The 26,021-nt window shown below is 39.2% G+C and overlaps 1 protein-coding gene across 10 annotated transcripts in view; it reads left to right on the top strand.

Annotated features, from left to right (window-relative positions):
• The window catches only part of LOC122552612 (coiled-coil domain-containing protein 158-like), a 174,314-nt gene extending 149,236 nt beyond the window's left edge, over window positions 1–25,078 (top strand). For 5 of the 10 annotated variants that reach the window (XM_043695369.2, XM_043695379.2, XM_043695396.2 and 2 more), the window contains 7 exons: window positions 1,431–1,544; window positions 8,012–8,172; window positions 10,758–10,814; window positions 11,827–11,888; window positions 22,569–22,772; window positions 23,846–23,947; window positions 24,180–25,078. In XM_043695369.2, coding sequence (XP_043551304.2) covers window positions 1,431–1,544; window positions 8,012–8,172; window positions 10,758–10,814; window positions 11,827–11,888; window positions 22,569–22,772; window positions 23,846–23,947; window positions 24,180–24,256 — 777 coding nt within the window. In that variant the 3' untranslated portion in view covers window positions 24,257–25,078. Of the gene's footprint in view, window positions 1–1,430; window positions 1,545–8,011; window positions 8,173–10,441; window positions 10,615–10,757; window positions 10,815–11,826; window positions 11,889–22,568; window positions 22,773–23,845; window positions 23,948–24,179 lie in introns of those variants that run through there. The other 5 variants (XM_087986075.1, XM_043695388.2, XR_006312432.2 and 2 more) reach the window with 5 other exon arrangements.
• Window positions 25,079–26,021: the final 943 nt, after the last annotated feature.

The raw sequence follows: 26,021 nt of genomic DNA, 5'->3' as shown, positions 1-26,021 counted from the left end.
ATTCAGGGAGCACCTCTGGGCCACCCGGACGAACCAACCCAACCAACCTGTGGCACAGCATTTCAACTCCCCCTCCCACTCCACCGAGGATATGCAGGTCATTGGACTCATCCACCGCCAAACCACAACAACCCGACGGTCGGAGGAGGAGCGTCTTATCTTCCGACTGGGAACCCTCCAACCGCAGGGGATGAACTTGGACTTCACCAGTTTCTTCATCCCCCCTCCCCCCACCTTGTCTCAGCCGGATCCTTCCAGCCCGGCACCGCCTTCCTGACCTGCAGTCTTCTTCTTGACCTCTCCGCCTCCACCCTACTCCGACCTATCACCCTCACCTTGACCTCTTTCCACCTATCACATTTCCAACTCCCCTCCTCCAAGTCCCTCCTCCCTACCTTTTATCTTCTCCTGCTGAACACTCTCTGCTCATTCCTGAAGAAGGGCCTGTGCCCGAAACGTCGAATCTCCTGTTCCCTGGATGCTGCCTGACCTGCTGTGCTGTTCCAGCAATAAAGTTGCAACTTTGATCTCCAGCATCTGCAGACTCACTTTCTCCTCGATAATTAAAGTTGTACAATAAAAAGTACGTTCAAAGTGCTTGAAATTAGAAAACAGCAGAGTTGTGTGTGAGAGATAGTAATAGGCTAGAAATGGAACTGAAATGTACTGGTTAAACTGCTGTTAAATTGGAAGATATTTCCATGTCATCCAAAATGTAGTTTCAAATCAGAGGAGTGTGACTGATCTCTATTCTTTTGTACATGAACTATGAAGGGCTAACAGGTTAAAAGACTATAATCTTCCAAACAAAATATTACTAATATTGTTTGTCAAGTTGATACAGGCTGTGTTGTCAATTCTGAACTGAACCAAATTGAACTCCTAATGTTGTGTTTTAATTCCAGAGCAGTTTTACAATACTTATTTGAGTTTGCAGTTGAACTAAACTTAATTAAGGTAGTAAAATACTGTTTGATTTATTTGTTCATAAAATGTGGGCATTGCTGGCAAGGCTAGTACCTATTGTCAATCACTGATCACTCTTAAGAAGCTGTAGGAAGGGCATTTCATGTGGTGTAGGTTCATTGGCAGTGTTACTAGGATGAGTCAAACTTTATAAAAACTGAAGGAAGTGCAAATGCTGTAAATCAGATGCAAAAACAGAAGTTGCTGGAAAAGCTCTGCAGGTCTGGTAGCATCTGTGAAGAGAAACCAGAGTTAACATTTTGGGTCTGGTGACCCAAACCAAAGCGCTAATTTAGATTTCTCTTCTCAGATGCTACCAGACCCGCTGAGCTTTCCCAGCAACTTCTATTTTGTTTTTGAGTCAAACTTTAACTGTTTGCAAAATGTTTCTTTTTTTTACTTTTTAACAGGTATATACTGTTGATCTTCTATGATAATTTTTGTGTAATATCTTTGTTTTAAAGGAGCTACAAGGTCCAGGTTTTAATACTGGTCAATGTTCAAATACTCGAGTCTATTCCCCTCCAGTATGTGTTAATCCAACATCTTCCCGGCCATCAGCAGGATACCTCTCTTCTGTAAGCGTTCATCTTTCATAATCCATTTGCTACAAGCACTTTTATTTTCCAGGACCATGATTTTGCTGCAAATGACTTGTTTTATCCATTATGGGGTTATCTCGAGCTCATGCTGGACTAGTCCTGTCAGGGTAGCATCTGAAAGACTCATGAGTCAAGAAGTTGAATTGAATTGAATTGAATTGAATTTATTGTCACGTGAAAAGCTTTGTTCAGATTTCCCCACACCAGATCTATCACCTTCCACTTTTGTTCTCATGGTGGTAGCAGGATCGTAAGGCAGGCTGTGAGCCATGCCATTTTCTCATGATGTTTTCCTGTTCTACCATGCACTTGCATTGACTGAAAAGTTTGGTGAAATCTCTTTGTGTCTTTTCTATTAACCAAAACAAAATCATGGGCCTCAAACCTGGGGAGGAGATGATGATCAGTGATGCAGTTGGGCACTGAAAGAATCTAAACCAAAGTGAAAAGTAGACAAACGCACTGGATGGCTTACACCAATGAACAATGTGACAATTAAATTGAATCATAGTGAACGTTCACCATCAACACCTGAAGTGCATTTTGTAGCTGTAATTTTCCTCGCAGGATTTCATCAGTCTGAGGGCCACTGGAATGAACAAGTTAACTATTCAGACAAGGAACTAACAGCCTACCTACCTGGTATGTCTTAAAGTATGAATACTTGAACAGCCATCATTGACTTCAGCTTAAAAGCTGAACAAAACCAATTAATGACTATCCAAATCTTAGTTTGTCCATTTTGGCCAAATTTATGTGCAAGCTGGCCAGGTTAAAACATATCCTCTGTCAAGTGAAAATGCAATGGAATAAAATCAGAAAATGCTATAAATACTGAGCAGATCTGGATGCATCTATGGAAGAAGAACAGAGTAGATGTTTCAGATCAGCAACCTGAGGAAAATGGTAATTGTGCAAGGCCAAAGGAAATGGTACCGAGGCAAGGAAATAAATAAAAGATCAGTCCAGTGAAGGCACAGCTGGAAACAGTAGAGACATCGATAACAGTTATTGTCCCAAAAAAATAGAGGGAAGATGTTATGATCTGAATTTGTTGAAATCATTGTTGAGTCTGAAAAGTTGTAAAATGCCTAGCCGAAAGATTAAATTGTATTCCTCCAACTTAAGTTGACTTTCACTGGAACAGCGTGTGGGAGACTGGGAGAAAGGGTTAGAGTGCCAGTGGGATAGAAAGGTAAAATAATCGACAACGAGAAGCTCAGGGCTGCAAAGTGGTCACATGATGTATGTTCACTTTGTCCACTGTAAAGGAAACTGTATCATGGAAACTGTGTCATATCCTGAAGTGAAGGTGTTCCAAGGAGTTCTGTGTCTTCTGAATATGATGTTTAGAAGCCTTCTTCCAATATCCTCTAGTAAAGTGGAAGAATTATTTCCATGTTTTTCAAACAGCTGAACTCTGGAGGCCTCAAATTTCTGTATTTTGTTTATACAATCATAGTGGGAAGGTAGGATTACTGCATTATGTAATGTATTAAATCATCAGTTATAAAAGCAAGTTATCTTTTAGTTTACATTTATAGTGGTTTCTGGCAGCATCTGAGAAACAAAGTTAACTTTTCAAGTCTGATATGGCTAAGTTTTGGAGAAGAATAATATCGGACTCACAATGTTAACTCTGTTTCTCTATCCCACTGATATTGCCCGACCTACTGAGTCTCTCCAGTATTTTCTGTTTTTAGTTCAGATTTCCAACATCTGTATTTTTTTTTAATCTGTTTCAAATACTTTGGTACTTGAGTATCTTCTGCTCTAGTGAGCTTTTACTTTGGCTGATGACTGTATTGCTTCTGCTCACTCCTGAGTACATTGCGAATTGTTCTATTTAGTTATTCAGCAAATATTTGTGTTAATGCACCACCAGAAGATGATGCTGAGGTCCACAACAGGCCAACTTATGAACTCTGTTGTCATTGTAAGCATCACACCAATATGTAAGGAAGTGTAACTAATTCAAACATCAAATTAAGGAATGGTTATTTCCCCATGTGGAAGAGTCTAGGACCAGAAAGCAAAATCTCCAAATAAAGGTTTAAGACAAACATGAGAAGGAATTTCTTCTCTCAGAATAGTGAATCTGTGCAATTCTTTACTGCAGAGGGATGTCAAGGCTGGATCATTAAGTGTATTCAAGGCTAATTTTTAATCAGTGATGGAATCAAGGGTTTTCGGCAAACTCAAGAAAGCGGAATTGAGGATTATCAGATCAACCGTGATCTCATTGAATGGCAGAGCATTCTCGATGGACTGAATGGCCTACTTCTTATGGTCTTACTTTATTCACCAGTGTTTAATTCTTGCAGCAGTTTGCAGAGCAAGTTATTGATAGTAGTTTACCTGATTTAAGATGAATAAGAAGGACATAAGTCCTGACTCATTTTAATTTCAGGTGTATCTAGTGGAAGCTTGGTGCTCAGGCCTCAGCTACTTACAATCCATTTCAATGGTTTGGATAATGAAATATGCTCATGATACGAAACTAGGTGGAAAAATAAACTGTAGTGGACACAAATCGGCTGTAAAGGGATAAGGACTGGCTTAGTGATTGAACAAGACGTTGGCAGATGGACTATAGCGTGGGAAGTGTAAAAATGTTCAGGAAGAATGGAAAACACAACTGCTTTGTTTTAAAAGATGAGGGGCTAATAAGTATTGGTATTTGGAGATGCTTGCATGTGATATACAGAACGTTAACATGTAGGTGCAACAAGCAGTTAGAAAAAGAAATGGCCTGATTCCTTTATTGCAAGTGCACTGATGTATAAAAGTAAGCAAGTTTTGATGCAATTAAATAGGCTTTGGTGAGAACATAGGCAAAAGTGAGGACTGCAGATGCTGGAAACCAGAGTTTAGATCAGAGTGGTGCTGGAAAAGCACAGCAGGTCTGGCAGCATCCGAGAAGCAGGAAAATCGACGTTTCAGGCAAAAGCCCTTCGTCAGGAATAGAGGTACGAATCATCCAGGGTGGAGAGATAAATGGGGGTGGGGCTCACATAACTGAGTACCTATACTTCGCATGGTTTTGGCTTCATTTGACTTAGAGGGGATGCAAAATATGTCTACTAGACAGAATCCTGGGATAGGAGGCTTGTCCTAAGAGAGAGATGATGTCATGCAAATATATAAAATTCTTATAAAGCTTCATGGATAAGTGTTCCATCAGACAAGAGGGTTTAGAATTAGGCTCATTCTTAGGATCAGGAGAAATAGCCTTATCCAGAGTGTAGTGAGCCTGTGAAATTCTCTGCCTCAGAAAGCAGTTGAGGCCAAAATGTTGAATGTTTTCCAAAAGGAGTTTGATATAGCTTTTAAGACTAAAGAGCTCAGAGTCTATGGGAAGAAAGTAGGATCAGATCAGGGTACTGAGTTGGATGATGATGCATGATCATATTGAATAGCTGGCTCTAAGAACCAAATGGTCTGCTCTTGCTATTTCTTCTATTTCGATGTAAAACTCAATTAAACCTGGTCAGATATGATCTCTTACTGACAAAGCCATGCTGACTATTCCTGATTGATTCTTGACTCTCCAAGAGGAGATTAATTCTGTCCCTCAGCGTTTTCCCAAAAACTTCAATATACTAGCCTATCCCTTGGTTTATCCAAACCACCTTTCTTGAATAATGGGACCATATCAACTCTACTCTAGTGTTCTGCTCCCTCTCCTGTGTCCATGGAGGATTTAAAACGTTAATATCAGTCTCCCTACCATCATCTGTCTTTCCTCTCAAAGTACCTGGGATTATCTCATTGGGACCAGGGAACTTATCCAAATTTAATTTGTTCAAGTATATCACAGTCCTCTTCCCTGATTTCAATACCTAAATGGTTCTTCTCTATTCTGAATACTGACATAAAGTACTAATGCAAAACCTCACATCTTCAGTCTTCACCCACAGTTTCCACTTAAACCCATAGTAGGTCCCACTCTTTCCCAGTTATCTTTTAGTCCCTCATATATTTATAAAATAATTTTGGATTTTCCTTCTTTTCTGCCAACAGTGATTTTCATGCCCTCCTTTGCTTTCCTCATTTATTTTTAAGTACCCCTCTCATACTTTCTATATTTCTACAGGGCTTTGAATGATTTAAGATTTCAGTTCTGTGGTAAACAGTACATTTCTGGCTTTTTGTGATATCTTTGATTGATATAGAATGAGCTGCCAGAGGATGTGGTGGAGGCTGGTACAATTGCAACATTTAAAAGGCATTTCGATGGGTATATGAATAGGAAGGGTTTGGAGGGATATGGGCCGAGTACTGGCAGGTGGGACTAGATTGGGTTGGGATATCTGGTCGGCATGGATGGGTTGGACTGAAGGGTCTGTTTCCATGCTGTACTTCTCTATGACTCTATATAGGTTAAATATAGGAGACATTCCAAAACATTTGCAGATTGTGCAAGAAGAAGAAAGCTGCAGACCACACAAAGATATCAATGGTTGGCAAATAAATCATGAATGGAATTCAGTCAAGAGGAATATTAAATGATGCATTTAGGGAAGGCAAACAAGACAAGGGAGTAATGAAAAGTGGTTGGGCAAAGGAACAGAGGAACCTTGGGAATACATTTCCACAGGACCCTGAAGATACGAGAACAAGGAGATAAAATAGTTAGGAAAGCATACAAAAGATATCTTCCTTTATCAGTCAAGGCACGGAATATGAGAGTAAGGAGATTCTGCTAGAACTCGTGTAAAACACCTCTCACTGTGTGCCATTCCGTTCACCACATTAACTGGATTGATTTGATTACGCTTGAATGGGTGCACAGGAGATTTAAGAGATGTTCTCAGGACTGGAACATTTTATCTATGAGGAAGTAAGGTATGGTATAGTGTAGACCGAGGGTTGATTTAGTTCAGATGCACGCAGTTATGAACAGCCTGGATAGGAAGGACCTGTCAGTAACCAGAGAGGTCAATAACCAGGAGATATAAATTTAAAGTAATGGGTGGAAGGATTAGAAGGGGACTGATGATTGTTTTCACCCAGAAATTAGTAAGGCTCTGAAACCCATTACCTGAAAGAACATTGGAAGCAGATACTCTCACCTTCTTTGCTCTGGATATGCACTCAGACTTCTGCAACCTGTGGGGCTGCAGACCAAGATCTAGAAGTGGAAGTAAGTTTGAAATCTCTTCTTCAGCTGACACAGGTACATTAAGCCAAACAATCTCTTATGCTGTAACTTTTATTTGTTTTTTTATTGAGGTTGATCTATTTTTAGGCATTAACACAGTGTAAATTAGGGTTTGTGAGAATAGGACTGTACAATGAAGTTGATGTAGAAGTTCAATTATAACCTGATTGAATGGTGAACCAAGATCAATGGGTGTAATGGCCATTTTTTTCTCCTGTTTCTTATGTTCTTAGTATTTTTGCAGTATTGCTAGCATCCAGTCTACTCTTACAGATACCCAGATAGGTTCACATTACCTTTCAGAGGTACAAATGCACAATGGCAAATTACTGCTCTCTAGTTAAATTTGTCAGTCATAGAAAATTCATGGGTATATATTTCTATTTCACTCCATTGCATGCTTGATTTATTTGAGGATATTAACAGTAGACAAAAGTAGATCATGTGGTAAATCACTTGAGGAGTTCCCATCTTGATGATAAATTCATACAAAAAAATTAAAATAATTATTCTTTATCACTAATGGCCAAAAATATTTAAAATTCTATGCTAAGAATTTTAAGAGTCCAAGAGGCAGATGCCAATGTTATTATTGCAGGAGGAGTATACCGAGTCACGGAGTAGGTGCTGCATTGAGGTGATGGATGAAGAGATACTATGTAGACTTTATAGTTAAACCTTTATTATTAATTCGTGAAATTGTCACGATAGCAAGGCATTACAGATGATGTCAAGTTATAAATTACAGGTTTTAAGGAGTTACAACCAAGTACAACAGTGATGAGCTTTTCAAAAGACCGACGTTTCTGGGGACAAAGAGGGTCATTTATCTCTTAGCATGGGTGGTAAACTGAAGAACTGGACCTTTTGAGAACTCTATTGACTTTCATTTTTTATATATATAAATCTCCACACTACCGCTCAACAACAGTCATGTTTATTTTTTCCAGCACCCATGTCATGTGTGTGCAGGTGTAGGACACAGTGAAAAACAAACAAGTGCAAAAAACTTTATTCATATTCCACCACCAGGGCGAAAGGAAACATTAACTTCCATTTTTATTGGAATCAATGGAAACGAAAATCAGGTGGTTCCTTAACTGGGCTGCCAATCCATCCTACCTGTTTACTAAGGAAGATGGAAATTTACCCTTGTGTCTCCTCCCAGCTCTTAAGGTCTAATGCAAATTCAAGTTGCATATTAATAGCCATCTTAACCTTTTAATTAACTCCAAATAAACATTCCAAGTATAATGTCTTTTCGATTTATAAATTTCAGGCTGTGTCCAGGAGCAGCTGTCTTCAAGAGGACTTGAACCCTGATTTAAAAAATCTTCTAATGGATCTTAAGAGTTCAGCCTGTGATGGGTGTAACAGATCAACCAGCATAAATTACACTGAATGTGAAGGAGAAAGAGCATCGAGGAATATGCATGCAGTGTAAGATTCATGCACTTGCTATGTTTCACTGTATGGGTCATGATAGAGTACCATCAAATGTATTCAAGTAGCTTAAGTTTACCATAATTCCAATTTCAAGTGTGCTTGGAAAACCTTAATTCATATTTACTTTTCTGGAGAATGAATAATTATCAAAACATGCTTTCCAGCATTTCTATTGACATTATTGTCAGCTCTTAGAACAGCAGTTCTTTCAATTTATAGAAAGAGGCATTCTCATTGAAGTTGAGCATTCCCATTCAGAATGACCACTTGGACAAATTCACATTACGTGGCAGGTACAGATCATGCAGATCGAATTCAATATTTGTGAGCCTGTTTCTCAAAGGAGGAAGAGCCTTCTTAGGGGGTTGCATGCTCCAGGAATTATTTTTTGCTGCCCCCTCATTGAAGGAGGAAAACAGTCAATCATGTACTAATCCATTTGTTTTTGAAAACAAAATGTTACATTTTATAAAAAAGGCTGCCTTTTTAGATGTTCATCAGTATCAGCTCAGGATCCACAAATCAATGTTTTTGAAAAATATGCAATGAAAACATTTTAATGTTTTATTCTTAGATGTAACTTCCAAGTTTTTTGGAAAGTATGAATTTTATTTTGATATTTCACTAGATTTTACAATATTAAAACAGAATTATATAATATTCTCAAATGTGTAGAATGTAGAATATCCTTTATTGTCACGAATACTCCAGTACAGAAGTGCAGTGAAAAGTTTTTACAATGTCTATCTTCTAATGGTGCCATCTTAGATACATTTAGGTATAAATCTTGGACACAAAAGAGGAATAAAAGGAAAGGTAGTACCATTACTTAGTGTCTAAAAAATAAGTTAGAAATAAGATAGTTATGACATAATTAAAAGATTGACATTATAGTCCAGTAAAGAATTTCAAATAGCAGCTACTCAGCACATGGTCTGACTGCACGTGCCAGGCCCCAGTCCAACAACTGTCCCACTCCACTCCAAGCCTCCAGTCTGCTCCGCACCGGCACTCAGCTGCTCCAAGGTAAGTTGCGCTTTTCTGGGACTCGCTTCCTCTCACGCTGCTCCGGGATTTGTTTCCCTTCGTGATGCTCAGCGACTCATTTGCCTACATGCTGCTCCAGGACTGCTAAAAAGAAAGGCAAGAAAAAGAACAAGCCGAGCAGAGGAGCTCTGGGCAGAGCATCCTACTCTGCCGCCATCTTACCGGGACTAGTGAGGTCAAGTAACAATGATAGTTTGCTTCTTCCTTTCTCTATGGATCCTATTTGTGAGAATCTTGAAAATTCTGGATTTATATATAATATTCAGTTACTGCTAAGGTTATTCAAATGCTGCTCCCAATTGTTGCCAAAATATCAGCAAAAAAAATTATATCCCTCATTCATTGTATTCCACATAGGATTGATTTGGCAGACTATTCAGACCTTACCTTATGTGTTGTTTAATTTTTTTTGTTGTTTGCACTGTTGCCATCCTTTGATCTTTTCCACTACCACTACTCTCATATTAGAATGTTTCTAGGTTTTGTCATGTCCCTGTCAGGCCACCAAATGTGTTATTAAATGCAGAAAAACTTGCACCACTTGCATGAGATGAAAATTTCTCAGCCTTCTCTCTAGGGAGAACAGTCTCCTTCAATCTGTCTTCATAACTGAAGTTTCTCATACCTTGGACCAGTAATTCGTTTCTACATTCTTTGGAATGAATTAACATCTTTCCTTTTATGTGATGCCCACAATTGCATGCAATACTCTAGCTGAGATCTAACAACTGTAACCTCATTTATATATTGCACATAAAATCTCATGAATTTAAAAATGTAACATTTAAAAACATAATTTTTTTGCTTTAGAAAATGAATCTTTCAAATCGCAATTTCTGTTATTAAGTTTGCAATAGAGCTCTTTTCCGTCAATCTACTCTGTTTTTTTCATGACTTCAGTTCATGAGACCCCATTAAGCATCCTGGTTGCCTTTAACATAACCACCCTCTTTCCTTGTTTTGAGCAAAATTGTCCTTCCTAAATTACTCCAAATCTCATCCGATCATTAACATTATCACTTCTTTTGAACTGCATTTTTCCTTTCAATAAGTGGAAACAGTTGCCTTCTCATTATAGCCATAAAATACATTAATGGTTTCAATTATTTTCTGATCAGTATACTCTGTCACTATTTCATTTACTGAATACTACCTCTATAAGTCCTGTGTTTTTTTAAAGCTTGTTTCCCCTGGTTTACCCTTACTTTCATTTTAGTTTCCTTTTTGCTTGGTGTCCTACCACTATGATTTCTCAATATGGAAAGCTTATCAAACGCATGAACCCAATGGAAATTTGAATGAAGGGAGCACAGGTTGGGAAAACAATACTGGATTTCTGGGAGATAAATCTATTTTGCAGACTTTGAATTGAGAATTCAGAAAACTCAAAAATGGGGAAATTCTCTATTCATGATAAATTCCAAATGTGTTTTAGCAAAAACAACATTTCGTAACGGTTATGGTAGCTATAAAATTAGGAAGTTTCACAAATTTAATTGCATTACTTTTATATCACAATGTTTTGTTTTTAGGGATGACTTGAATACAGAAATTTGTATGGAAAGAGGAACACATGATACCTGCTTCAGGTTTGAGGGTTTTTCAATTTGGTTTAATGTGTTTGCTTTCAAATGCAGTTGTTTTTATACATAGTTAGAACAATAACTGATAATAGTTGATTTTGTTTTCTGCTGCAGGTACTAGTAACAAAATTAAATGCAGTCAAACTCACTAAATTCACAATTTATGAATTGTATTTAAAATAACTTTTTACTATTCACGGAGTGAATTTTGAATAATAAGACACAGTTCTGAGATTCACTCACATTATGACACAGGTTTGTTTGCAAATCAGTTATCTGTGTGAGAGGGAATTAAGACTTCTGTTTAACAGAAGAGGATGCAATAAATATATATTTGTGGGTAGATGCGCTTTAAGTCCTTCTCCTTTTCCACCCATTCAACTAATGTAAAGCTCATAGCATGTATTGGGTCATACTGGCCTTCATTTTGTGTTAATTGACCCATGTCAAGAAAGTGAAGCTCAGTTCTCATTCCCTATTTAAAATGGTAATAACTTAGATTGTTCAATTACGGTTTCACATAAACAAGCTACTTGCAAAATCTCAACTGTGCCCAAATTCAGACAACATGTGAAATGCTTGGATCTTGGGAGCTTCACAAATCGGATCCTATTTTACTCCCCTGCCATATACATACACACACATACACACACGCACACGCACACACACACGCAGACACACACCTTCCCACAGAAGTCACTTCTACTTTTACTTTTTCTAATGAATTACTTTTTCTACGACTGTTTTTGAAAAATTGAACTTTCAAACAACATTTAGATGAAAATTAAATCCTCTTTGTTTTCTACACAGCAACTTTGAATTCCACTAGATTTATAACCTTGAATTACTGTGTTCTGTTTGTTGGTAGTTCAGGCAATTCTCCCTTGAGATGCTTTTGTTCTTCCAGCGACAATGCTTGGTTTGCATGCTTGCTGCATTTAACCTTTATGCTATGTGTTACTAAATCTGTGCATGCTGCTAGCAATTTGGAATGCTATCTGCACCTCTTTTCCTGCAGGGATCGATTATGCACTCAGGATGCAAAAGAAACCTTCAAACCTGACCATTTTTCTTGCACTGGTGAGTTTAACATTAACAGCATGCCAGGGTTGCTAAAAGTCTGTGTCCCTTTGTTAATTTTGTCAACAATATGTTTTCCTGAAAAATGTCATATTAAAACAAACTGAAATTTCTATAGGAATTCATATAGCAAACCTATGCAAGAAATGTTATCAGTGTAACAAAAATATTTTACCATTGTGTTGAAAAAAAATTTCATCTTCAATTCTTTCATAATTATTTAATTTGTGCTTTTCTGTGCGTCCATCTAACAGTTGGGGTCAGTGGGGATGGGGGAAGGAAGGCGGGGGGGGGGGGGGGTGGAGAAGGATAGAAGGGGAGGTCGCAGAGAGAGAGATGGGGCTTATCGTTGGGGAATCAGATCCTGAAAATTACAGCCCAACATGCTGCGTACACGATGTTGTGTAATAAGCCGCCAGGTAAAATTCGCTGTACTCCACCTCAACCGCGTAGTTCAGTTCAACTCGGCAAAGCACATTCTGGTGTGCTACCTGTTGCTTCTCCATTTCTCGAGCATTCTATGACATTTTATTTTGACTGAGTTGAGCAAATTGTGTCAGTTCTGAGCTAGTTTTGAGTTTTAACTTCTTATCTCTCAAACTTCCAAGGAGACTTAAACATCATTGAACTCCATTACAGAGATTGACATAAGACAGTCATGTCATTAGATTGGCGAGATTTAAACCAGTCCCCAGAAGTGAAAGGGCTATGTACAATCCAGGGCTATGTGTAATACCAGCACTCTGCCCTAGCTCTGCACAATACTGTAAAATTAATATAAACATTTCCTTCTCTATTTTCCAAGGAGTAAAATATTCTGTTTAATAAAAGCACAGAAGGCATTTTCTGACAGCTGTTCTGGTGGTAACCTTGGAGGCAGTTAGATTGGAAATTCTAATATACCGCATATTTAACTTAAATCAGTCTAGTTTTCTGCTGCATACGTGTGCTTCGAAAATGATCTTTTCTGAGTAAAGTTGCTTTGGATTTTGTGAGAATGAGTAGAAATTTTATTCCCCTCGTACAACTGGATTATGATTAAGTAGCAAGCTATAGACTTGAATCGGGCCTGCCTGTCTTTTGGGTGTGGAGATTGTGACTTTGACCCATCAGAGCTCATTGAAATCAAGGTGCACTGAACATAATTTTCATCTTCCTGTAGCACATGACATTGGGTTGGGCAGCTTGGGCACGTCTCCCTTGAGAAGGCTGAAGATTCACCTTCTCCCTGCTTGAACAGCAGCATTGTTCCGCATTCAAGTGCTGTAGGTTTCCTGCTCTTTTTAAAGATGTTCTACCTATTAAAGGGCTGTAATCATGGCTGAATGGGAAATCATGTTAAGCATTGGAAAGATATTGCAGCAGGCAAGAGAAGAACGCTCTCTGGACATTGGTTAGGCCACTGTTGGAATATTGTGTGCAATTCTGGTCTCCGTCCTATTGGAAAGATGTTGTGAAGCTTGAAGGGGTTCAGAAAAGATTTACAAGGATGTTGCCAGGGTTGGAGTGTTTGAGCTATAGGGAGAGGCTGAACAGGCTGGGGCTGTTTTCCCTGGAGCATCGGAAGCTGAGGGGTGACCTTATAGAGGTTTATAAAATCATGAGGGGCATGGATAGGGTAAATAGACAAAGTATTTTCCCTGGGGTGGGGGAGTCCAGAAATAGAGGGCATAGGTTTAGGGTGAGAGGGGAAAGATATAAAAGAGACATAAGGGGCAACTTTTTCATTCAGTGTGTGGTATGTGTATGGAATGAGCTGCCAGAGGAAGTGGTGGAGGCTGGTACAAATGCAACATTTAAGAGGCATTTGGATGGGTATATGAATTGGAAGGGTTGGGAGGGATATGGGCCAGGTGCTAGCAGGTGGGACTAGATTGGGTTGGGATATCTGGTTGGCATGGACAGGTTGGACCGAAGGGTCTGTTTCCGTGCTGTATATCTCTGTGACTCTATGACATTGGATGATGTTGTCACTCAGATTCCAAGAGGGAATGAAATCCACTATACGCAACCTGCAGAGAGAATGTGAGTATGTTGCTTAACTGGTGAAATCCTGGGGTCTGGTGCCATGCAGGTAGTAACAATGTAGGAAAAACGTACAATAACATTACACAGTCTCATGGAGTCTTTATGGTATAACATTTGCCCACTATCATAATCCCAGCCACTTAGCATTCATACTTAACATTACATAGTCCATCTCCCTTCCAAACATCTAGCGCTCCCCTCACCCCACAACTATCTACCAATGTTGTCATCATCATCTCCTCCTCGTGCTGTATTGACACATCTCTAACTGTGGTAGGCACATCCTTTTAGTCACTGGGGTCGCATGCTGGAAATCCATCCCTACTAATCCAGGGATCATCGCAAAAGTTAAAAGGATTTTTCAAAAGTTTGCAAAGATCCTGGTGTATCTGTCTTCTGGACTCCGGTTTCTGTATTTAACAAAAACTATTTATTACATGAAACAGCTTCTGGCTATGGCAAACAGTTAATGAATGCTTGGCATATAACTACTAATTTAAATGCTCCACTTTACTATCGCACACGCACTGTGTCATAAAATATGAGCATAATGGACTGAGAGAACAGGGAAAGCAATTCAGTGGTCATTGTTCAAAGATTTTACTGCTCCTCAGATGCTGCCTGACCTGCTATGCTTTTCCAGCACTACTCTTTGACATTGTTCAAAGAATTGTTGAGTTGATCCCTATGATTTCTGTGCTGCTCTTCATTCATCCTTCTCCAGATACTTCCTTTGGTTTGCAAGAGGCACATGGTGGCTGGTTCATTTATATTAGGTCTCTGAATTTTCAGCTAGAAATTGCAGCTCACAGCACCTGCTAAATGAAAGAAACACTGATTTTCTTAAGTGTCAAAGTGGCTTTTTCTACAGAGAATAGATAGAGCTCCTGATGTCTAAAAACACTTCATCTTGTTCACAGCCACAGGTTGTTCAGCTACCTGAGAACCTATCACATAATTGTTTACAGGCTGAAGACCTTTGAGAAGGTGACCAAACAGGTAGATGAGAGTAAACTGGTTGATGTGGTGTATATGGATTTCAGCAAGGCGTTCGATAAGGTTCCCCACAGCAGGCTATTGTATAAAATGCAGAGGAATGGGATTGTGGGTGATATAGCAGTTTGGATCAGTAATTGACTTGCTGAAAGAAGACAGAGGGTGGTGGTTGATGGGAAATGTTCATCCTGGAGTCCAGTTACCAGTATACCGCAAGGGTCGGTGTTGGGTCCACTGCTGTTCGTCATTTTTATAAACGACCTGGACGAGGGCGTAGAAGGGTGGGTTAGTAAATTTGCAGACAACACTAAGGTCGGTGGAGTTGTGGATAGTGACGAAGGATGTTGTAGGTTGCAGAGAGACGTAGATAAGCTGCAGAGCTGGGCTGAGAGGTGGCAAATGGAGTTTAATGCGGACAAGTGTGAGGTGATTCACTTTGGTCGGAGTAACCGGAATTCAAAGTACTGGGCTAATGGTAAGATTCTTGGTAGTGTAGATGAGCAGAGAGATCTCAGTGTCCAGGTACACAGATCCTTGAAAGTTGCCGCCCAGGTTGACAGGGTTTTTCAGGCGGCATACAGTGTTTTAGCTTTTATTAATAGGGATTGAGTTCCGGAACCATGAGGTTATGCTACAGCAGTACAAAACTCTGGTGCGGCCGCACTTGGAATGTTGTGTACAGTTCTGGTCACCACATTATAAGAAGGATGTGGAAACTTTGGAAAGGGTGCAGAGGAGATTTACAAGGATGTTGCCTGGTATGGAGGGAAGGTCTTATGAGGAAAGGCTGAGGGACTTGAGGCTATTTTCATTAGAGAGAAGAAGGTTGAGAGGTGACTTAATAGAGACATATAAGATAATCGGAGGGTTAGATAGAGTGGACAAGGAGAGCCTTTTTCGAAGAATGGTGACGGCGAGCATGAGGAGGCATAGCTTTAAATTGAGGGGTAATAGATATAGGACAGATGTCAGAGGTAGTTTCTTTACTCAGAGAGTAGTAAGGGTATGGAATGCCATGCCTGCAACGGTAGTAGATTCGCCAACTTTAAGCGCATTTAAGTAGTCATTGGACAAACATACGGATGTATATGGAATAGTGTAGGTTAGATGGGCTTCAGATTGGTATGACTGGTCAGCGCAACATTGAGGGCCGAAGGTCCCGTGCTGCGCTGTAATGTTCTATGTCATTGGTAACTGATTGCTAGACCACAAACCAATGCACTACTTGTTCCTTCTTTAGAGACCTCAATTTCCCTTCCCACGTGGTTAAAGATGCCCTCCAATGCATCTCATCCACATCCCGTATCTCCGCCCTCAGACCCCACTCCTCCAACCGTACCAAGGACAGAACCCCCCTGGTGCTCACCTTCCACCCTATCAACCTTTGCATAAACCAATCATCCGCTGACATTTCCGCCACCTCCAAACGGACCCCACCACCAGGGATATATTTCCCTCCCCACCCCTTTCTGCCTTCCGTAAAAACCGTTCCCTCCGTGATTACCTGGTCAGGTCCACGCCCCCCTACAACCCACTCTCCCATCCTGGCACCTTCCCCTGCCACCGCAGGAATTGCAAAACCTGTGCCTACACCTCCTCCCTCACCTCCATCCAAGGCCCTAAAGGAGCCTTCCACATCCAAAGTTTTACCTGCACATCCACCATTATCATTTATTGTATCCGTTGCTCCCGATGTGATCTCCTCTACATTGGGGAGACTGGACGCCTCCTAGCAGAGCGCTTTAAGGAACATCTCTGGGACATCCGCACCAATCAACCACACCGCCCTGTGGCCCAACATTTCAACTCCCCCTCCCAGGCTGCCAAGGACATGGAGGTCCTGGGCCTCCTTCACCGCCGCTCCCTCACCAGCCGACGCCTGGAGGAAGAACGCCTCATCTTCCCCCTCGGAACACTTCAACCCCAGGGCATCAATGTGGACTTCAACAGTTTCCTCATTTCCCCTTCCCCCACCTCACCCCAGTTCCAAACTTCCAGCTCAGCACTGTCCCCATGACTTGTCCTACCGGCATATCTTCTTTTCCAACTATCCACTCCACCCTCCTCTCTGACCTATCACCTTCATCCCACCCCCATCCACCCATTGTACTCTATGCTACCTTCCCCCACCCTCCTTCCTGACCTATCACCTTCATCCCCTCCCCTACTCATCTATTATACTCTATGCTACTTTCTCCCCACCCCCACCCTCCTCTCATTTATCTCTCCACCCTTCAGCCACTCTGCCTGTATTGCTGATGAAGGACTTTTGCCTGAAACGTCGATTTTACTGCTCCTCGGATGCTGCCTGAACTGCTGTGCTTTTCCAGCACCAATTATCCAGAACCTGCCATCTCTATGTCACCTCTTTAGGCCTTAAGGTCTCAACTACAGACACAAGTGGGTAATTCATCCTCAGTTGAAAAATGTTCTATATTGACAGTTGCCTCATCTCTCCATTCTATTGTGCAGTGTACAATGGTGTTCATCTTGGTATCCGTTTCTATGGTTGTCTCTGTTGGAATTTCCATTCTGACTTTCCGTAGGCAAGGGAAGGAGTCCCGTCATTGGTTTGATTTTCCTCGCCCTGTGTTAAAAAGGCCTGCAGACACTTGGGTTGTACACCTGCTTCATATCAACAATCTCTAGCATATGACAGATCAACTGCTTTTAGTATTTGGATCTTAGGTTCTTAATCACCCCAGTCCATCAGGACTTGACTTTCCTCCACTCCAATTGCTTGGTGGTCCCATGACTGGCATGTCCAAGTTTGGCTCATCCAGAGAAACCAGGAATTTCAATTTATCATAGGCATCCATGTACTGGATTTCCTGTTCTAGTGGCAATAGCTGATAACTCTGACCCATCCTGACTTTTGGTTCATCCAGTTTCGACTATAATAATTTCTTTTAATGTGATTAACTGAATTTAAACACCATAGCTGTTATGGTGAGATCTGAAATTAGGTCTCAGGGTCAATTGTCCAGGGTTTTGAGTTTTCTAGTCCAATAACAAATGCTGTATTACCATATCCTACTTATAATATCAGGAGTATGATTGAGGAATATGTGATAATACAAAATGTTGCATGAGTAAACAAAGAGGGAAGTTTTGTTAGGCACCTGATCAAAAGGAGAAGGAAATAGTAATAATGGTGCATAATGGAAAAAACACATGGAAATTCCAGATGCTGCTGAATATTTCCAGCATTTCCTGTACAGAATTTCAGATTGACAGTATCTTAATGTTTAATTCTCTGCTACGTCCCTCCCAGGAAAGCCTACTTTGAAGTTTTACTTGTCTCTTTTCAATTGTTTGTATTCACTGCTTTCTGTTGTTCTTTTCTTGTGTCTGAATAGGTATTTAATCAAAACATGCCTTTTTGTTCTTCCCTTCTGTCACCCCACCCCACTTCTCTGTTTCAGAACTTGCTTAAAATTTGTGACATTGACTTGGACTGAGAAAAGTTAACAAACTATCTGAGATATAAACACTATTTCTCTCTCCACAGATAGTATCTGACCTGTTGAGTATTCTCAGCTAATTCTGCTTTTATTTCAGACTTCCTTATAAGATTTTATTTGGGTGGGAATATCAACTTGTCATGGTATAATCACATTTTGTATCCATGTAAATTTTTCAATAATGGACCTGACCAGATGCAACAGCATAGGAGCAAATTACTGCAGATGCTGGATTCTGTATTGAAAACAAAAATGAGTCATCTGGACTCAAAATGTTAGCTTGCTTTCTCTCCACAGATGCTGCCTGACCCACTGTGATCTCCAGCATTTTTTGTTTTCACTATAGATTCAACATTGTGTTTGTTTAAAATGTTACTTTTATGTTATTACCTTTAAAAGTTTGTTTTGTAAAGTCATTTCAAACTCAAAAGAAAGACAAATGAAACTTGTGTCCTTCTGATTTAAGGCCACAAAATATTAGCTATGCAACATTGCATGCAAGTACATGTAATTATTTTAATCACCTTTGCATTGAATTTGGCTTTTTAATATTGTAAAATTAATCTATAGCCTCAGTCAAACACTATGGTTTCCCATTCAATTAAAAATTTGGAGAGTGAGATTTAAAAATCATATTAGTAATGGCCTGAAATCTCAATTTTTTTGTTGCTTGATGGTTGGAAAGATACAAATATTTACATTAATATGGTGTTAAATGAAATGAAAACTATGGGATATTTTATTGGGCCCCTTTTGGATATTGAGAGCATGGGATTTACATGACCTTGTTAAAGCCATAGAAGGATTTATTTGGAGAACAAAATTGACAGTCACTCTTGCAATTATTTCATATGAAATAAATCCATATTCCATGAGCCAGTTTCCTTGAGAATATCGGTGCTAGGATACTAAAGTTTCAACTCTTATTTGAACGTTGAATAAAATGTAAGTTAGCAGTCGTTCAGCTAGCACACAAGAGTAACATTTACAGTATGCATAGCTCATCTCACTGCATGAATCTACACTTTTATTAAATATTTAAGTCTTTAAAAACTGAGCAGAAAGCCTATTGACCAACAGTGTCTTCCACAGCCCTTATCAAATGTATTATTTTGCACAATAGGGCAAAGCAGCTCTGATACCATACTTGGGCACCTTCGTGACAGAACATATCTATCTTACCAGCTAGGAGAGCAAATCCGTTTAATTCAGATCCTTTTCATGCCTGCAGTATTATGAGCTGCATCCTGCTCCAGCAACTAATTATAAACACAGAACCAAGAGTCAGCCTGATTTACTGTGTTCAGTATGCATGTTGGGCTTTTTAAATATCTTTCTTCCACCCAGCTGCACCTTCTAAATCATGCCAAGAGCAGCATTCTGTCTTGAATTCTCTTGGCCTTGAAGTTTACAAGGTGAGTTCTATTGAAGCTAATTGCAGTGACCTGTTCCACTGAGATTTATGTAGGTATGTGACACTATGTCATGCAATCAAGGCCAGAACCTTGCAAGATAAAAATAGTGACTTTATATATTCAATACTGAAGAACAAGAAAGTATCTCACCTTTGTTCTAACACAATGAAACAAGGCACTGTAATTCCTTTGGAAATAAGTTACCCTACCAGCATTTGTTGAACCACCTTTTCAATTTGCAAATGGATTAAATACTCCAGTATATTTTCCCCCCTCCAAATTCTGCCCTGATTTGCAACTTCTTTTTATAACGATCAGATTAACACTTGAAATGCCTTGTGATTTGGGGGTGGGGGAAAAGAGTTATTACAGAAGAGTATGAAAAAAGGTCTCTCAAAACTACAGAAGGACATAATAAGGCTGATTACTAAATGCTTATTTAGACAAGTCAGTTTTAACAATAAACTGTTAGAAATACTTGGATGTTTACATAAAGTACCTCAACCTATAGGCTACAGACCAAGGACTGTCTCTGGGGGGGAAAAAAAAGGGAAAAGGAGGGGCAGACATTTAGAGAGGGAATGTCTGCAAGCATAGCCACAAACAGTGCAGTAATTAATAGAAGGAATGCTTAAGAAACCAGAAGATCAAAAGCATGATGGTTTGTTTCTGCTGTTGCGATTTTAATGGTGGTGACCTTCATGGTTCTTCAGCCCTTCAACTTCCAATTTGGTGGCCCTCAGCACTGGGTTGCACGGCTGGAGGAGTTTAGAAGTAGGGAAGAGTGAACCGTGGAAGGATTTGAAAATTACAAAAATTTTAAAACTAAGCTGGTACTTAACCGTGAGGCATTATAGATTATTGGACACTGGAGTGGGGATTGAATAAGATTGTTATGAGTTAGGACGTGGATAGCAGAGTTGTGAATGGCTTTAAGTTTAAAGAGAAGGCAGGAAGCTGAACCACAGTGCAATGCAACAGCCAAGTCTAAATTTATAAAAACATGGATGAAAGTTTCAGCAGCTGAACGGAACCAGTGGTGGAATCAAGAAATGTATGTGTTGGAAATAGACAGCCTTATTATTGGCACAGGTGCATGTTTGGAAGCTCATTTCAGAATCAGGTAATGACACAGGTTGTGAACAGCTTAACAGTAGAAAATTGCCAGATTGAGTCAGTGCTGAAAGAATAGTTTGATGTGGGCCAAAAAAATCAATAGCATCAGTTTCCCTGATACATAAATTGAGGAAATTTCTACTCATGAATTACTGGATTGCTTTACCAGTAGTCTAACAATTAGAAGTAGTGTTGAGAGAAATATTGATTAGGTAGAGATTGATGTAATAAGCATACACTTTGAAGCAGATAAAACCTGCAGATGCTGGCAAGCTAAAAGTACTGGAAGCAAGCTTGGCAGCAGGGTTCTGACTAAGGGCTGAACTACAAGTATTAATTCTCTTATTCTGAATTCACATTTCAAGTCATGACCCTTTGTCATAACTTCTGCTGCCAGATCTGCCGAGTTTCTCCAGCACTTTGTTTTGTTGATGTGGAAACTGATGTTAATGTTTTTAGACAATGTTGCTATGGCATTATTTGGATGAGAAATCAGGGACAGGATACATCGTTGAGACACACCATAGTTAACAGTGCTGGAGCAGAAAGAAAAAAGTAATTGAAGCAGACTTTGCAATTATGCATAGCTCGTTAAGAATGGAACCTCAAGTGCACTGGTAGTGCCCTTACCTTTGAGCTAGGAGACCAAGATTCAAATCCCATGTGATCCACAGGAGAGTAATAACATCCGTGAATAGACTGAGTTTTTTTTTTAAAATCTGCAAATGGAGGATAATAGTGTGGCATGGAGGTAGAGGTAATGTCACTAGCCTAATAATCAAAACTGATGTTCTGAATCCACGGGTTTAAACTCCAGTATGCTTACTGAGAAAATTTATACAATATTCAGTTAATAAAAATCTGAAAAAGGGGGTGTTTTAGTCAACCATGTCACAATTTGCAGGCAGCTGATCAGGAAGGATAGTTAACTTTTGTCATACTTGTATAGGATTGAGAGAGTGTAAGTGAGTGTTTTATCTGTGCCAGGATCAGGAATTTGGAGGAAGTCGGAAAAATAAATTCAAGATGGGTAGAGCAACAATATGCTAAATATTTAATTTTAAACTTCAAGTTAATGTTACTGCCTTCCCACCTTATTATAGTAGATATCCTATCAAATCTGAATTTTAGTTGGCAAGAGATTGAATATAGGGGATTAAAGCAGATTATTTACCAGCTGAGGTCTACATTTCACTCTTCAAAGCACAAAACATGACTTCATAAGTAACTGAAATGGGATGATGTTTTGAATTAAGAAAATGAAAACCCATAATACACAAAAATTTTACAAATAAAAAAAGTTACCAACGGTAAACAAAATATCATAAGTTACTGCTGCAATTTACACTTTTGGTAAGCACATTGAGACTTGTGAAGGCCTGGGTGTCAGCAAACACTTACTTACACCTCACTATAATATTATATTTGCTACAAAACTTCTGCAAAACTGGTTGACCTTTTATATATAATAAAAATCAAACAGGGCTGAACCCATAAAAGACACTTACAAATTCAGTGACTTAATTTGACTCCGAAATTGGTTCTCTTTTAATCTCAGGACAACCTGTGTTAATGCAGCTAGTGGAACTTAACTGTATATTTCAATTTCCCAGTTACATTTTGCTCAAGATAAAAATTGTTGTTTATTCCCCCCCATACAGCAAACCACTCATCACAGATGAGTGGTCCGTGCTACACCTCCTCCCCCAAGCATCAGAGTCCAGAAAGATCACCGGTATCTTCCTTGCTAACAGGCTCACTGTGTGAATACAGAAGGGAAAATACACCTGTTAATGACCTTTGCTCTTCAAGGACCAGCTACATGTCATCACCATATTCGGAAAATGAACTTCACTTCCATAACAGTAAGATCTGTGTGTAACCTAAGGCAGAAACACTGACATTTATTCTAAAGTTGTCTTTTTATTAACTCAAAAGGATGTTTGACCTTTTGGTTTGTTTTGAAGGATTCAGTTTTAACAATGTTAGCATCTGCAGTCAACTAACAGGGACAAGAGTATTAGACACATGTATTACTTGGTTATATTGATAGGACACGGGGTGCTGAAACAGACTGTTCAGCCCAACAAATCTAGGTATGTGTTAAAGCTCCATTCAAGCCTCCCTCCCATCTTTGGTCATCTCACTGTATTCTTGTACATTTTTTTTTCCCCTCTAATCAGCCTGTTCAGAAATGTTATTACAGACCTCTGGAGCAGGTGAGACTTGAACCCTGACTTACCAGTTCTTGAAGTCACTACTCCTATCTTCCCCACATGCTGGCCTATGTTCCCTTTAAACACATCTTTACATTCACTTCAACAATTCCCTGCAGCAGAGTTTCCCAAAACATTCTTTCGGAATTCCGAATTTGATTCCTTATTGACTATCTTTTGCATCGATTGCCTTTAAATAGGCTCTTTCACATGAAAGATTCACTTCGTAGTCCCTCTATCAAACCTTGAGTTTTGAAGGCCTCGATAAGGTCACCCTTTCATCTTTTTCAAAACAAGATAGCCAAATCCAAGCCTCTTGGCCTTTGCTGTTGCATACACTCATTTTTAATTCTATTAATTTCTGCAAATTCTCCAGTGCCTCTACATTTTTTGATAACAGCAACCAGAACTGCACTGATATAGGGTGTGTAATGAGTCTATACAGGTCTAACGTAGAATTGAAAATTTGTGAAACCCATCAATCTAGAAATAACACCTAATACTTGACTTTTTTTAAAAAAGAAAGTCTTATTCCTAGCCTATGGTACAACTTTCAAAAATACTTGACCTCTGAATTCATTGTTCTTCTATCCCCACTTTGACCCCTATTCTGCCCATCAATATCTACTACTACACAACTGTGTGAAGACTGTTGCAATTTAGGACACATGGCAGCCAGTGTTTCCCATCATACCTGGTTTCAGTGCACTATTTCTCTTTAGATACTGACCAGATGGATGTCGCAGGACAGGCCTGCAAGAAACTGCAGAACAAGCTGGACGGTCTGCAAAACTTGGTGGAAGATCTTCAGCTGAAGAATCATGGTATTTCCAACCTTTCCAAAACAATTCACTAGGTTGTGTACACTTACAAACCAGCTAGAAATAAACCTTTACACATGTTTAAGTGAAACCTTGACAGTTATTCTGGTACACCCTTCCACTGCACACATTACAAAATTACTGTAATTGTTTAATTTAAACCCATTTATTGGAGGACTTTGTTCAAGTTAATACTTCAGAACTATTAACTGAATCCACAACATTTGATTTACAGAAATGTCCTCCATGATCAGAAACCAGGAGAAGAGGATAAAGAGAGTAAAAGACAGAGAGAAAATGCTAAAGAAGTGAAGTCCATGGTTTTGCATTTTATTCTTTTGACTTGCTGCAGTACACAAAATAAAACCTGCTGCTATTTAATACCCTGTGAAACCCATTCTGTTCAATCTATCCAAATGTAATTAAAGATCATTGAAATATATACAGGAGGAGATTACTCACTCTTGAATCTGTCATAGCCAAAATATTCTGATGTTTGTGAATACATCATGCTTACATTTGCATCGTGAAATAAGTAGCTGAAAATGTGTTGCTGGAAAAGCGCAGCAGGTCAGGCAGCACCAAGGAACAGGAGAATCGACGTTTCGGGCATAAGCCCTTCTTCAGGATTCTCCTGTTCCTTTGATGCTGCCTGACCTGCTGCACTTTTCCAGCAACACATTTTCAGTTCTGATCTCCAGCATCTGCAGTCCTCACTTTCTCCATCATGAAATAAGTAGTCATGTTAATTGAGTTAAGAATAATTGGAGAGGAGGGTGAAGGGAAAGCCGAAAAACAAACTACAGTGTAAACTTAATGGAATTGTTCCTCTTTCCACACATTACTGTATTTAAGTGCTGTATTATGCAGAATTATTCAATACAGACAATGTCTACCATGATTAAAAAGCCTGTAGGAGACACTGTCTTGACCACGAACAGATTCATTATTTCCCCAAATGTAAAAGAGATTATATTGTAGCCTTTAGATTACTACTCTCCAGTTGGGTATTTATTCTCTTCTCTATTGTATAGGTATGATCATGCCATTCATTCAAGATGAAGTCAGAATATTTTTAAAATTCTTTAGACCTCATTTCCAAAAAATAAACTACAAATTCATTTCTTAGCCAGACGGAACAAAAATCAGAAGTCTTAAATCTGTCAGAAAACTTAAGAGGTTTCTCTAGCTCACTTTGACTTGCACCTTCCAAATAAAATATGACATGTAAATAGGTGTATCATTGCTAAGCAGCATCTGAGATTATTATACTGGTATCCCAAAATATTTAAAAAGGGATGGACAAATTAAAATTGTGTGACTTCCAGTTTGTGTTCCACAGTCACTCTTCAGATAGCTGAAAATCGAATGGAGGGTTTCAGCATCAATAGATTAAGGCAAGATTCTGAAAAGTTCATCTGGAAGCAAAAACAGGTTTCAATTTGTGTTATTCTTTTGTTGTGGAGGAGAGAGAAAAAAAAAAGTCAATGTGTGGGGTTTGCAGGGAAAAAAGACAAATGGAAGAAAAGGGTGTAGATGCACTCCATTAAAACATAATTCTAATGGGCCCATTCCTGTTAGCAACTCATCTGAGCCTCCTAGCAATTTAGAACTGCAGGCAGAGACTCAATAGCATACTATTCAGGATCCCTTATGTTTGTAGAGGAGTGCTGTAAGTCACAATTTTCAAATACACTAACTAGTTTGAGTATCGCAAAATCTTCCTAATTACTGTCTGGAAAAAAAGAAAACTTCAGTCTGAATTCTCACCATCAAAATTATAGAAAATTAGTCTGCTCTCTGCATAGAGATAAATATCTTTAAAGAAACGACATTACAAATTTTGAAACTGGAAATCTTAACTTTTAAAGTTTGAGATGCAGGACACAATTCAAGGTTTGAGTAAATGCCAGTCTTTTAGCCTTGTAAAATTTACAAAAATCATGGTAAAGTGTGTTATTCCAAACTTTCGTCCTCTCACTTGATTAAAATTCAGCAGTGACAAGTTAAACTGCTGATTTATGAAAAGTTCAAATTGAACAAAAATAGGTGTAAATTAAGTTGGTTTGTTCAACTA

This window comes from Chiloscyllium plagiosum, unplaced genomic scaffold (genome assembly GCF_037043375.1).
Source record: "Chiloscyllium plagiosum isolate Xiang-an unplaced genomic scaffold, Cpla_swu_hap1 HiC_scaffold_1, whole genome shotgun sequence".
NCBI classification, from domain to species: domain Eukaryota; kingdom Metazoa; phylum Chordata; class Chondrichthyes; order Orectolobiformes; family Hemiscylliidae; genus Chiloscyllium; species Chiloscyllium plagiosum.
Note: the sequence above shows the minus strand (reverse complement) of the source record. Positions and strands in the feature narration are given on the sequence as shown.